Source organism: Heliangelus exortis, chromosome 13, assembly GCF_036169615.1.
Source record: "Heliangelus exortis chromosome 13, bHelExo1.hap1, whole genome shotgun sequence".
In the NCBI taxonomy this organism is placed as follows: domain Eukaryota; kingdom Metazoa; phylum Chordata; class Aves; order Apodiformes; family Trochilidae; genus Heliangelus; species Heliangelus exortis.
Genome location: NC_092434.1, coordinates 14,111,767 through 14,124,219, shown reverse-complemented (window position 1 = coordinate 14,124,219; position 12,453 = coordinate 14,111,767). Strand labels below are relative to the sequence as shown.

The following is a 12,453-nucleotide window of genomic DNA, read 5'->3' as shown; positions in this document are numbered from 1 at the left end:
CAATGCTCTTGAAATTTTCTTTCAGGTGTTTAGTTTTAAAGAGGTCTGCACTTTGTCTGCTTGTGCCTCTCCCCACCCCCACCCAAGAACTTCAGTGTTGCTGTTCCTGTGCCCCGAAGACCACGGCTGCAATCGCACCGCCGGCTCCAGCCGGGAGCTGAGGCCAGGAATGCTGGAACCTGCAGCACTTTTAACCCAGTCCCCATCCCCATGATTTCTGATGGCTTCATATATTAGGAAATAATTGGTAAACTAATCCAACGCTAAAAAGATATTCCACTCATTAGAGTTGTTCAGCCTTTTCTTATCTCTGGGGGGGGAAGATTTCTATAGAAAAGCTTGAAGTGATTTCTTCTGTTTCCAACGTAGCCAAGCTGTTTGCACAGTGATGGGAGGCAAAAAAAAAAATAATCCAAACACCCACAAAATCCCCCTAAATTCCTCAAAAAGAAAGAAGCAAAAATCACATGATAAAATGGACAGTATTGTGGACCTACCTTACTAAGCTCTTTTTCCACTCAGAGATCTTAACTAGTAAGAGTAGACATTCCCTACTCATGAGAGGGCAAGCTTTATATAACACAGTCTCTAAATTGCATAATAATTGGTACTATGTAACAGTATTTCACTTTTAGGTAAAGCTTATAAAAATGTTTGAAGTCCACCCACTGTAATTATTGGGAACAGCAAAGCCACTCAAGTGTCAGATCTGTTATTACCTTTTCTAAAGTCAATCTCACAGAACTTTCAGGAACTTTCCAAAATTTTATACTAACAAAACAGAGGAAAACTCCATTAACTGGAAGATTTAGAGTGGATAAAAAACCAACTAAGTGCTAGTTTTCATTAACAAAATCTCATTAAAAATGCTTTTGACTAAAAATTAAATTGAATTTAAAACCAGATGTCCAGTCCTTACAAGGAAAGCTGTAGATTTGATAGAAACATTTCATAGTATTTTAGATATTCTAGGCAAATATCATAAATAAGAAAAAAAATATTAAATGAGTATAAATCATTTCCTTTCAGAAACAGATGTGGAAAAACGTGGCATCAACTTAGCAGCTAAAGAGAAGGACAGAAGGTGGCATATGGTGGAAATTATATTTTTAAAATTCACATATTTCTGAACAAACTACAAGTACCATGTATCTGTACTTTCTGAACCACATTCCAAAACTTCTTCAAATAAACAAAATAACCCCTCAAAAAAACAACAAATTTTTTTTTTTAATTCTTAATAACATCACCTGATTTGTAACTGAAATAAAACAATACAGTTGTACAGTTATGCCAATCTTATCCAACACAACCCAGTGTGACACGAGTAGGACACCATGAGAAAATATGAAAACCATGAAGAAAGCAGAGAAAAAAGGCACAGCATTCCAGCAAGGAGCATTGCTCATGCTGTTAGCCAGGGAAGGAAAACCTTATGGCACTTAAGTTGATAACAGTCCTCAAATATGTCTGCTGCCTATAAAGCTATTATCAATATCAATAATTATCAGTAGACTGCACTACATAAGCACAGTAAGGGAGCACTCTACACCACAGAGAAATCAGGAATAGGAACAGTGACTATTCCATCCAAGTAAAAATACTGCTTGTACAGTAAAATTTTGGATTTTTTTTTTTTAAGTACCAACTTGCCGTCCCCAGAAAGAGACTTATAGAGGTGTATTTGATATACTTGTTTCTAATTTTATTACCTTACTATTTTTCAAAGTTTTCTCACCTTGCTGCCCATACTTGACGCAGTTTTTGTCGTTCAGTAAGAGCTATCAAGAAGCAGCTGATGGCTTCATTCCTTTGTTCTCCAATTCGTTCCTTTTTTCTAACTTCAGAAAGGACCAGGCTTGTCTTAAAGAGAAAAAAACCACATAAAAATTATTATCTAGAAACAGGAAACAATGTATAAAATTAATAAAAAGCCCATAAGCAAATAAGGACAGTAAATCAATAGCTTTTTTTATTACAGTTCCACTGCTGACAAATCAATACAGTAAATGATGGTTAGAAATGGCCACCATATATTTGGTATTTAATCAATATACATGGCACATAAGGTAAACCTTAAAATCTCATTGCCTTAAGTAACACAACAAGACATTGTGCACTCTAGCTCTCATTTTGTTGAGATGAAATTTTTTTCTTCTCTAAAAATTTTCTTCTATTAAATCATATACAAAATGTTTCTCTCAATACAGCACTTGTTTTGGGGATTTCCCCCTATCTTTCAATCCTTAGTGAAGCTAAAGAAGAAAATATCTCTTTGTATTTTATCTTCTGAAAAGAGTTTCTGATGATGTCTCCACGTTCTCTTTTCATGAAACATTTCAAATGAACAAGTAGTAAAACCCCACACATTTATACAATAGATTAAAAATTCCTAAAATATCAATATATAAAAATTCACAATTAATTTAAATAATCTGTGGAGTAGGATGCTCCTCAGTCTCTGTAAACCAAAAGCTACTACCTTGCCCAAATGTGACAGTTTTTGTAAAAAAACCCACCCAGAAAGCTGAGTCCAAGCCCTTCCACTTAATCTTGGCATTCAACTAACTTGGTTCTCTTCTTTCCCCTGTGCTTCCCCATGTCTGCCAGCTTGGGAAAGAAAAGGCTGATGCTGATGCTCATGCTACAAACCCATGTCAGCCCCTGCACTTGTGCTCTCCTGATGTGCAGCAGCCCAACCAACCACAACAGAGTCAGAGCTGCACTCTTTTCACTCTTTTCCTTCAGTGAGGATACTGTATGTGCCTTTTGTGACACAACATGCCACTGATATTCTTTTTTCTTTGCTATTCAAACCTTCAGTCACCTGTTCTGCAAAAGTATTAAACTATATAAACAGTTTTGGGAAGGACAGAATGCTTGCACAAATCCTGGTTGTTTTGGTCTGTTTTTTTCCTCACAGAAGAGGAGGCAAAAAACTTGTTTAAAACCTGAGCAGTTGGGGAGTTTGAAAACTCTACTCAAACATCATGAAGCACTTCAATTCCTGCTCCCAGCATGGCTTCTCCTACAGGAACATCATGACTATAAAATATGGCATATTGCCTCCTCTGGAGATTCTGTGATCTAAGTTTACCTTCAGTTTGTGAAATAAAAATATGTCCTTGATCTGACAGGTTTTTGTTTTGTTTTTTTCACAATAAAGAGTAATATGCAGATTGTACACTTCATAAGCTATGTAAAGTAGTGGCAATATTGCTAGTGTCAGAGTGGTTCCAAGTCAACAACAGGGTTCATAGAAACAAAAAATAATTGTATTACACCAACATCAGATGACAAAGAGCAAAAAGCATTTTCCTCCCCATCTCCAAGCTTTATCACTTGGTCTACCTAAAGGCAATGAGCCATCATATGGGACTTAAACATCAAAAAGAACGTTTTCTTGTAAAAATCCAAAACGTCCAAAAAACCATCTATACAGATCACATTCTTGACCCTGCTTTGACATTACAAAGCAAACAAAAAGCCAGAGAGTATTTTTCAGATAAGGATTCCCTGACATGGGCTTCCCCTTCCACTGACCTACGACATCTTTTCCACAAGGTTTAATATCCACCAACTTCAGTAATCCTGTTCTTACAGCCTCACTACCAGCAGCTGCACAGTGTAAAGCAGAATTTCATTCAGGACTTCAGCATGTGGGAAAAGACTCACGTGAGAAGAAGAGATGTGCATTCTTTAATTGATGTAAATTAACACTCCTTATAATTAAGAACAAATATACCTGTGAAGGCTTTAACTTTTATAATTACCATGTGCAAGACTTGACACAGCATATAACTAAAGCTTATCTGTGTTATAGGATAACGGTAGCCATACAGCTAGGTCACAGTACAGAGAGATTCCCCTTTCAGAATCCTTGAATGGCCTTACTAAACAATGGGATTTGGTGTAGATTTCTGCAGACAGAATAATAGTTTAACAATGTTTTGCCTCACAAAGCTGAAAGTATAGTAATCTGCAGGCAACAAACATCCAGGTCCTCTAAGAAAGTGACTCCCATAGGGGAAAGCATGGAGAACTGATAGTTCCTAAAGAACTTTGAAGTAAAATCTGATGAAAAGGTGATGTGATTAGAGCATTATCAGCCAGAGAAGATGGGTGACCATTTCTCCATACATAATCACACACTTTTGTATGAATTTAATGACCTGACCAAAGTGCAACTTCGGTGCAACTGGCAACTGGCACCACTACCCAAAGTCCTCTCCATCAACAGCAACATCATAATTCTGGAAACTGAACATAATACTGTTTTTACTAAAAGAGCAAATGCTCCCACCTTCTGTTCACACTTCTCATTTACGTGGTGATGCACAGAGTTCACATCAACCTTAGAGCCTGACACTGACACCAGAAACGCTTCTTTCCTGAGCCCTATCACTGGAGTTGCAGCTACCTGGAAAGTGCAGTAGTGCCATTAACCAACCTACAACAACACTCCACAGCAATTTCACTGATTTACTTGTTTTCCAAGAGTTCTGAGGGCAGTAAGGTTACCCAGAATGCAAGTGCAGATAAGAACTTTTATAGCAGCATTTCTTAATAACTTGCTGTTCTTATAATCTCAATAAAAATCTGAAATTGTAACAAATAAAGCAGTATTCCGGGTAAAATAGCATTGCCAAACACATTCCTTTGAAAGTTTTCTTTTCCATGAAACTTGTTTTGGGATTTATTTGTAACAAGGGGATTCAATATGTACCTTGACTGATAAAGGTCAAGGGTTCAAGAAACTCGGTCAAAGATGTTATCAGCTGGAAAAGCCATTTCCTCACATCAACGCTGATAAAAATCCATCAGAAACCCAGCCAATAGCACCCTGCTCTGAAGGGCAGGAATGACCTTCTTTTGAACATCCCCAGAGTTGCACATCCCATCAAAGAAAATCCGACCTTGGGTCTCAATTCTTTTAATGTTCTTTAATGACAGATAATTGTCTGCAGAGGCCTCCTTTGCCCAATGCTGAGTGAAGCCTTCACATTTCTCAACTGGACTCAACAATAACTCAGTGTTTTTCAGGACACCAGGGACTGCGGGACAGAAGAATAAATAAACAACATCACCAGCCCCACAGCCTGTCTTATCTCATCCTTGTGTTCACAGAGATTCTTGAGGGTGGTAATGTTTACAAATTGTTGAAACTTTCTTTCTTTCTTCTGCTTCCTGAGCTAGCAAAAACATAGCCCGGACAACCTAAGCAATGAGATTACACAAACTGCTTAGCACTTGAGGGAAACAAGTTTTTGTCCCATTGGTGAGCATCTCTTTAATAGGTACCACTGTTAATATTTTCAGCAAATCTTCCCCAGTTCTCCTTACAGATCAATTAATGTATTTAGGGCATTTCTGTGTGAATCCCAAAAGGAATGGTCTTCAAAACAAACACACATCCCACCTCTCAAAAAAGCCCAAAGCTGTATATGCACACGTGTGTTTACATATATATGGCACTTGTCAATTCACCCTGCTATGTCAAAGACAGTATTTAGGGCTTTCAACCCTTTACCTTTCTTCTGGCACAGCAGCCAAACCAAATCAAGTGTTCTACTGACATATGAGGCAACAGCCATCAGAGCATCTTCTCTTCTGATGTCAGAAGTAAAGGCACTAAGAGAATTTTTTTTTTTTTTTTAAGAGACCAGTATGCTACTCCTCTCATTCCTACTGACACAATAGATCAGTGACAAGGGACTGAATAAGAATTGTTATAACCAAGTCTTACTATTCTCCCAGGATAAATACTCAAAATAAGATAACTTTTAGGAGACCTAACAAAGCCAACCTAGGCATTGTAACAGGATTACAGTAAGATTTTTTGCTTCCTTAGATACAAGGCAGAAGAAACTAACAGGCATCAACAGGCCACTACCCTCCTTAGCTGTATGTATCCTGGGTTGATACCATGACATGCTTACAAACATCAAAAAATCCCAACCTTTAAGCACTCCAAAGCCCTCACCAGTACATTTTTTGGTCTTTTAAAGTTAGATTTTTCTTCCTTCAATACAGACCTCTTGAGGAGCCAGACCTAAGGCTTGAAACGTATAGCTGGAGACATGAAGCCTACTATTCTGTCAAACAAATTAGCCTTCAGTCTGAACTAAAGTGGCACTTGGGACACTTTGTCTCTTGGTTCCACTTTATTGGGTCAACAAATCAAATTTTTCACTCTGAGTTAAGATTTAATTTACTCACCACCAGTTTGAACAGGATAAGCTCCTGAGTCTTTACTAAACACTTCTACTTTAATATAGCAGTCATCTCTCAATAATCAATAATAGAGAAAGGAAAAGCAAAGTGTAAAATTTGTAAGCAGGGCTAAAATTTTAAATCCCATTCCGTATCTTCCTTGTTATTTCTGTGGTTTTATTTTGCTTTCAATGCAAAAAGTATCCTGATTAAATTTAATAAAACTAGAGCACTTTACCTTTTTAAGAGGGGAAAAACCCTTCTAAGCCTGAAATCTATTCAGCCAGGGTAATTTAACATGTCATAACTTCCATGTGATAAAAAACACTAGTAATTGCTTACAAACCACTGCTCATTTCTTCTTTACTTTTAAAATTTTTACTGAAAATATGAGCAAACGCACCCCTTTTCATTCCTATGATGGAAGCAGCCAGTATGGTTTAAGTTATCACCCAGTAATTTGGGTACATTAAACCCAATTCTCTGCCTTTTGTTTATTAATCCACTATGCCAGATATCACAGTTTCACTCAGCAACCCTCATGTTTTGGATGATATTGAAAAATGGGCCGTGTTTGTCAGAGAGAGTAAAAAGGAAAAAAAAAAAAAGAAAAAAAAAAAAAAAAGGCCAAGAGGAAAAAAAGTGTTGTTTATAGAAGCCAGCTGCTCTGCTTCGGCGCCAGCAGCTCCTCATCCTGCTATTTTCCTCCTGCAACCCCCACTGCCCCCACTGGCACAGGTACAACTAAATGTTGACTTCAATGCTTCAGAGAGCACTCAACTGATTCCGTAGATGATTAATTGCCAAAGACATGGCTGACCATATGGAACAGAGAAAGCATCAAGTAATTCATACTTCTGTATATGATCATTTGGCCCCTGTTGTTTTAATGTACAGGAAAGAGCTAGTATAGCACAGACCTGGTGTCTTGCCCTTGACAGCCCATTAAGAAATCTCAAAGCACCTAGTTGAAGTTATGCTGTTGGCTTTTCAATAGCAGCCTAATAAAACAGAAGCAAAGCTTTCCAACTAGTCTTAAATCTTTCACATACAGTACATTAACCACTGCTGCTAAAACAACTGGTTTCTTATGATAGGAAATGGGATTTGATTTCTAGCCTCTGCATACTTACTGAAAGCCTTTCTCTGACCTTTGGAGGGTTTACAAAATCATTGTTCGTTTTTCCTGCCATTTTCCCAGTTTCTTACCCTGGTGATCCTAATAGATTTGTTTAAGGTTCAGTAGATTCTACTCTTACTAGCTGTTATATGCAAACTGCACAGTGAACGTAGGCTCATGGGAGCTGAAAGGAAAGAAATTATTATTAACTGTTTTCTTCCTGAGAGTCGGGGAAGTCATTGCAACATCTAAAACATAATTTACTTTTAAAGAGCCTATAAAACAAAACAAAAAATTCCTGAAAAGAAGCAATATACTAGCATGTGCTTTCTTTTATCAGACTGGAGACAAATCATCGAATTTCATTTGAGAAGGAAGGACAATTTATTTTAAAGCTGAAGTATTCTCAGGGATGTCTGACACAGAGCTCAGTGAAAAGAAAAAGGTGCAGACTTGGAATATATGTCAGTATCATTAACTGCTTTATATTAGTTTTATCTACCGTTAACATCTTTTCAGTCATATGCAGTCAAAGAAAAAGGTTTAAATAATGTTTCCCTGTCAAGGCTCTTAAGACGAGAGCGCTAAAAAGTTAATCCCCATCCACACTGATCTTCTGGCAGTTTTGACATATGTTGGCAAGGATGCATTTGCTGGCACCTTCCATTAGAAAATATTTACATGGAGTTTTCTTGTCTGTGGATTTTCTAGTTGTTTAAATGATCCTCATGGTCTGAAGGGCTTTATATGGGAAATCCTAATCATTGGACATTCATCAGCAGTAATTCCCCAGGCTGCTGAGTTCAGCTAACCCTATTAATACTCCAGCAGAACAGATATTCCACAAGCCAACATAAAACTCCATAATTGTTTTGGTTATTGATAGAGCCTTCCCAACATTAAAACAGTTTTTCTGAGTCAAATACTACGCCTATATTAAAATAAAATATAAAGGAATAAGATTTTTAGGAAAGACACCTAATTTTTCTATTTTTGTAGGGTAAAAGGAATGGAGGCTCAAGCTTCTGGTGTGAAACTGTCATCAAAAGGTTTATATATTCTCCCCTACCATTGTATTCAATCCAAACTAAGCAAGTACATAATCCAATTATAGAGCAGAATGATGCAAGTTAGCCATACACTGGAGCTCTATATACAAGTCTACATGCATTACTATGTAGGGAGCCCTTCCTCTCTTTAAAGTATTCACTGCTGCCAACAAAGGATGAATACCTGACTTGATAGATGAGTAGTTCGACCTAGAAAAACCTACAGAGAGTAGATCACTTGGACATTTAAAAAAAAAAAAAAACAACTTTAGGTCTTGTCTACACTAGAAAGTCACACCATTTAACTACACCTGCGGAGCTAAAGCTGAACATTTTCTAGAGACATGAGTTTAAAGGTCATAAATTAAACCAGGCAGAGGTTATTTGGAAATAACTATTACCTCTATGCCTATATAAGTATATTTATACTAGAGTCTTGAACCATATATTTAGGAAAAAGGAATCCAAACAAAAGTAATAACTAAGTAATTTTTGGTTACTCTGGCATGCCAAAACGGAATGAATTTCCAGTGGGGGGAAAAAAAAAAAACAACCAGCCTTTTTTACTGGATGATTCAATGCAGTTAAGATAGGTCCCTGGAAGATTTTCAATACTCAGTTAAAAAGGAAAAAAAATCACCTATAAACACTTGAAAAATATTTTTGCTGCACTAATTGGCTTGGTAATATTCTAAAGGTGAAGTATCACCCATCTCATCAAAGAAGAGCAACCAAACTCCAGTTATTTGGAAGAAGAGTGGCTTAGCATCCTCAGAGGTATGGGTGAGTGAAAGGTTACTCTTTAGCAACATTCCCCCAGAGCATGGCCCCTCCACCTCTGAATCATCAATAGCACAAAGACTGCAGCAGGCCTACTATGCATAGTGGATTATATGAAGTGTAAAACATTGTGGGGGAAAAAGCTTTTGAAAGAAGTCAGGAAAAAGAAATCACGCTTGCAAGAAGATCCAGCTGACAGGCCAGTCCCTAACAAGTGAATATGTTTGAAAACATTGTGAATGCAAGAAAAGAACACTCCTTTTGTCTCCAAACCTACAGTCTGTCTTTACCCCAACTGTTGCCTGCATGGCTGAACATATGTTTTCTGAACAAGAACTGAAGCAGAAAGTGTTCTTTGTTATAATTCACTCCTTTGTATACACCTCCCTTTCCCCAGTTTGGTCACATGCAAACAGTAGTTACACTGAACACTTAAGTTCTAAAGGACTCCCAGCAGTGTATGCTTCAGTGATTATTCACTATTGCTGAAATCAGTTCAGCTGAGCTGCAATACAAGACTCACTTCACTAATGTGAATTCTGGGCAGCTTGCATTTTGCAATATGGAATCACACCCAGTACAACCTGCACAAGTTCACTTAGCCAGCAGACAGTTCTATCAAGCACTGAAGAATCATACGTGATCTGATGTGTTCAGAAGAACCAAAAAAACCCCAAAACAAACAGCTTATAATTTTCTTAATGTTATTAAATTCAACATCATCAGATATTCCAAATAATTGAGGTGGGAGGGAGGAGAGGGGAAAATGCTAGGCTTTAAGGCCAGAAGTAGGTAATACCATCTTAGCAGACACTGAAATGAACTCTATCTTAAATTAAATACTCATATAATTTTACTGATTTTAATGAAATAATTCTACATGTTAGCAAGGCTTTGCATTGACTCATCTAATGTCTACTGAAGCCCTGATATGCTAAGCTACATAAAAGCTTCTCTTAAAATATTTAGAGGTGCAGATTTGTAGCAAAATCTCACAACTAGAACTCTGGTCCTGGTAGCACTCATAATACACAATGGAATCAACTAAATATTACTGGTCACAGGAAAAACTATTTTAATCATGCCCAAAATATGAAGTAAGATGGAATACAGTGAGCACTAGGCTCTGAATTCATTATTGCATTTTTATTTGTGACTATCTTTTAGTATTTAATTACATGTCATATCACTGTTTTCCTTTAAAAGCACACCTTGGTATCCATCTAGTATGGGAAAACCTAAAACACCATTTTCATCCCATCACTGAAGCCACCACCTGTTGCCACCAAGCCTCTTCCTGCCTTAGACACACTATTTGCTAGCACAATAATTTGGGACATTTTCCCAGTGTCATTAGTTTTATTGAAATTATTTAAAACACAGAAAGCCAAGTTACAGAATGGATTAAACACTGGAGGATGAGGAAGCTGCAATCCACAATCAAATAAAATAGCAAGCCACTTATGTCCAGAAGTGCCTGTGGGCATGTCATAGCAGAATAGCAATTTAGTACATATGCAAAATAACCACATAAAGCTGAATCATATCTTTGAACAGCATATGGGTTTCACTGCCTTTATCATCCTCCCAGTGCTCTAAATGCACTGGGTCTGTGGATATCCCTGTGAGGATTGGACTTGGACTCTGTTGTTTCAAACAATTAAGTTTGGCCACATGTGGCTCAAGTAACAGCTTCATTACCCCAGTGACACCCTAGCACACCTTTATGTGGATTTAAAACTCCTTTTCGTGTAAGTGCAGTAGTGATGCCAGCTGGTATGGCAAAAGGGACAGAAAACAAATTTAGAGTACACTCCTGGGAAGAGAACTTGGTACATACATTACAGTATGGATGTAATGTATGGGGAATATGGCATTGCCAGGCAGCAAGAAGGACATCACCCACTACAAGAGATTGATGATTAAAGAAGTATTTGGGAATAAACTTGTTTTCAAGCCATGATCTTTGTTCCTCAACTGAAAATTAGGCAACCTGATTTCACTGCTTTACCCTCCTCCAATTTTGTTACAGTGCATAACTACATTTTTACTTAAAAAAAATGTGCCAGAACTTACAACATGGGCCATACAAATGGGGATGATTTGCCACAGAAGGTGTGCAGTACAAGTGTAAAAAACACATGCTATATAACAGAAAATTTTTAAAATGTGGGGGCTGAAAAAGGAAAACATCCAGAGAAGTTTCCTGATTTAACTCCTGTGAGTCACCCAGTCTTTCAGATGCAGAACTTAAGGTACAAATTCCTTCTGAGGGGGGGGCAAGCAGTCACTGATTTCTGCTTCAGCCACATTCGTTTTTACAAAGTTTTGCACATCCCCCTGATTTATCAGAGCATAAAGCTACATAATCCTGCAATATATATATGCCACCTATACACAGACAGTAGTTTTCTTTTATGAATGATAAAGGGGAATGTTTCACTAGTATGCAAAAGCAACAGAAATCTTACAAGACAAGTTAATTGCAAAATTCATTCATTAGTCCTCATACCCCTACAATGCTAAGATAACACTTCACTACAATTGCTACGTCTGCTCAAGCTTAGAAACCTGTAGGTTCAAGAGAAACTTACACTTTTTTCCAGAAGAAAACCAACCCTCCTTCCACATAGAAGTAAATCAAACCAAGTAAACTGCCTAAACCTCTTTTCTTATCCTCTGGTGACACTCAGTTGCCTACCCCCCCATGCCAGGAATTCAGTAGCATTTCTTGCTACTTACTCTGAATGCAATAGATCTGCAACACCCCCTAATGCAAACTGCAGCCAGTTATTGATTATTCTGTTTGGACAGAGTCCTGTTCCAGTAAAAGGCCACGTACACACTGCACTTCCTGGGATTCAGGTTTGGATGCTACCCATGCTTTCCTTTAATCAGACACATCTCATGTTATGGCTCTATGGATATGACAAATATCAACATGTTAGTAGTCCATATTAAAGGAGCACTTTTCTTCTATCACTATTTCCTGATATGGGCTTGTTTGCACTTGATTTTGGGGAAGGATTTTTGCTGTTCCATAGTCCTAAGAAGCAAGCAAGAAAGCTCTCAATAATTAGTTTATCTCCTCAGGAGAAGAAAAAAACCAAAAGAAAAAGTCCATTTTCATCCTTAAAGGAAGATTACCAACTAATTAGCCTAACAATTAAAAGTACAAACAAGGAAATAACAAGAAAGCAGCTCAGAGGCAAAATAAATCAGTTAAGAAAAAATTTAACGTTACTTCCTGTGACCTACTAGTGCCTTAAAAACACATCTTCCAGAAATAGT

At 37.5% G+C, this 12,453-nt stretch overlaps 1 protein-coding gene across 3 annotated transcripts in view; it reads right to left on the bottom strand.

The window, feature by feature from the left end:
* Positions 1 to 12,453, bottom strand: part of FTO (FTO alpha-ketoglutarate dependent dioxygenase) — a 220,233-nt gene that overhangs the window by 122,225 nt on the left and 85,555 nt on the right. For all 3 annotated transcript variants that reach the window (XM_071756935.1, XM_071756936.1, XM_071756937.1), the window contains exon 8: positions 1,739 to 1,863. In XM_071756935.1, the coding sequence (XP_071613036.1) occupies positions 1,739 to 1,863 (125 nt within the window). The remainder of the gene's footprint in view (positions 1 to 1,738; positions 1,864 to 12,453) is intronic.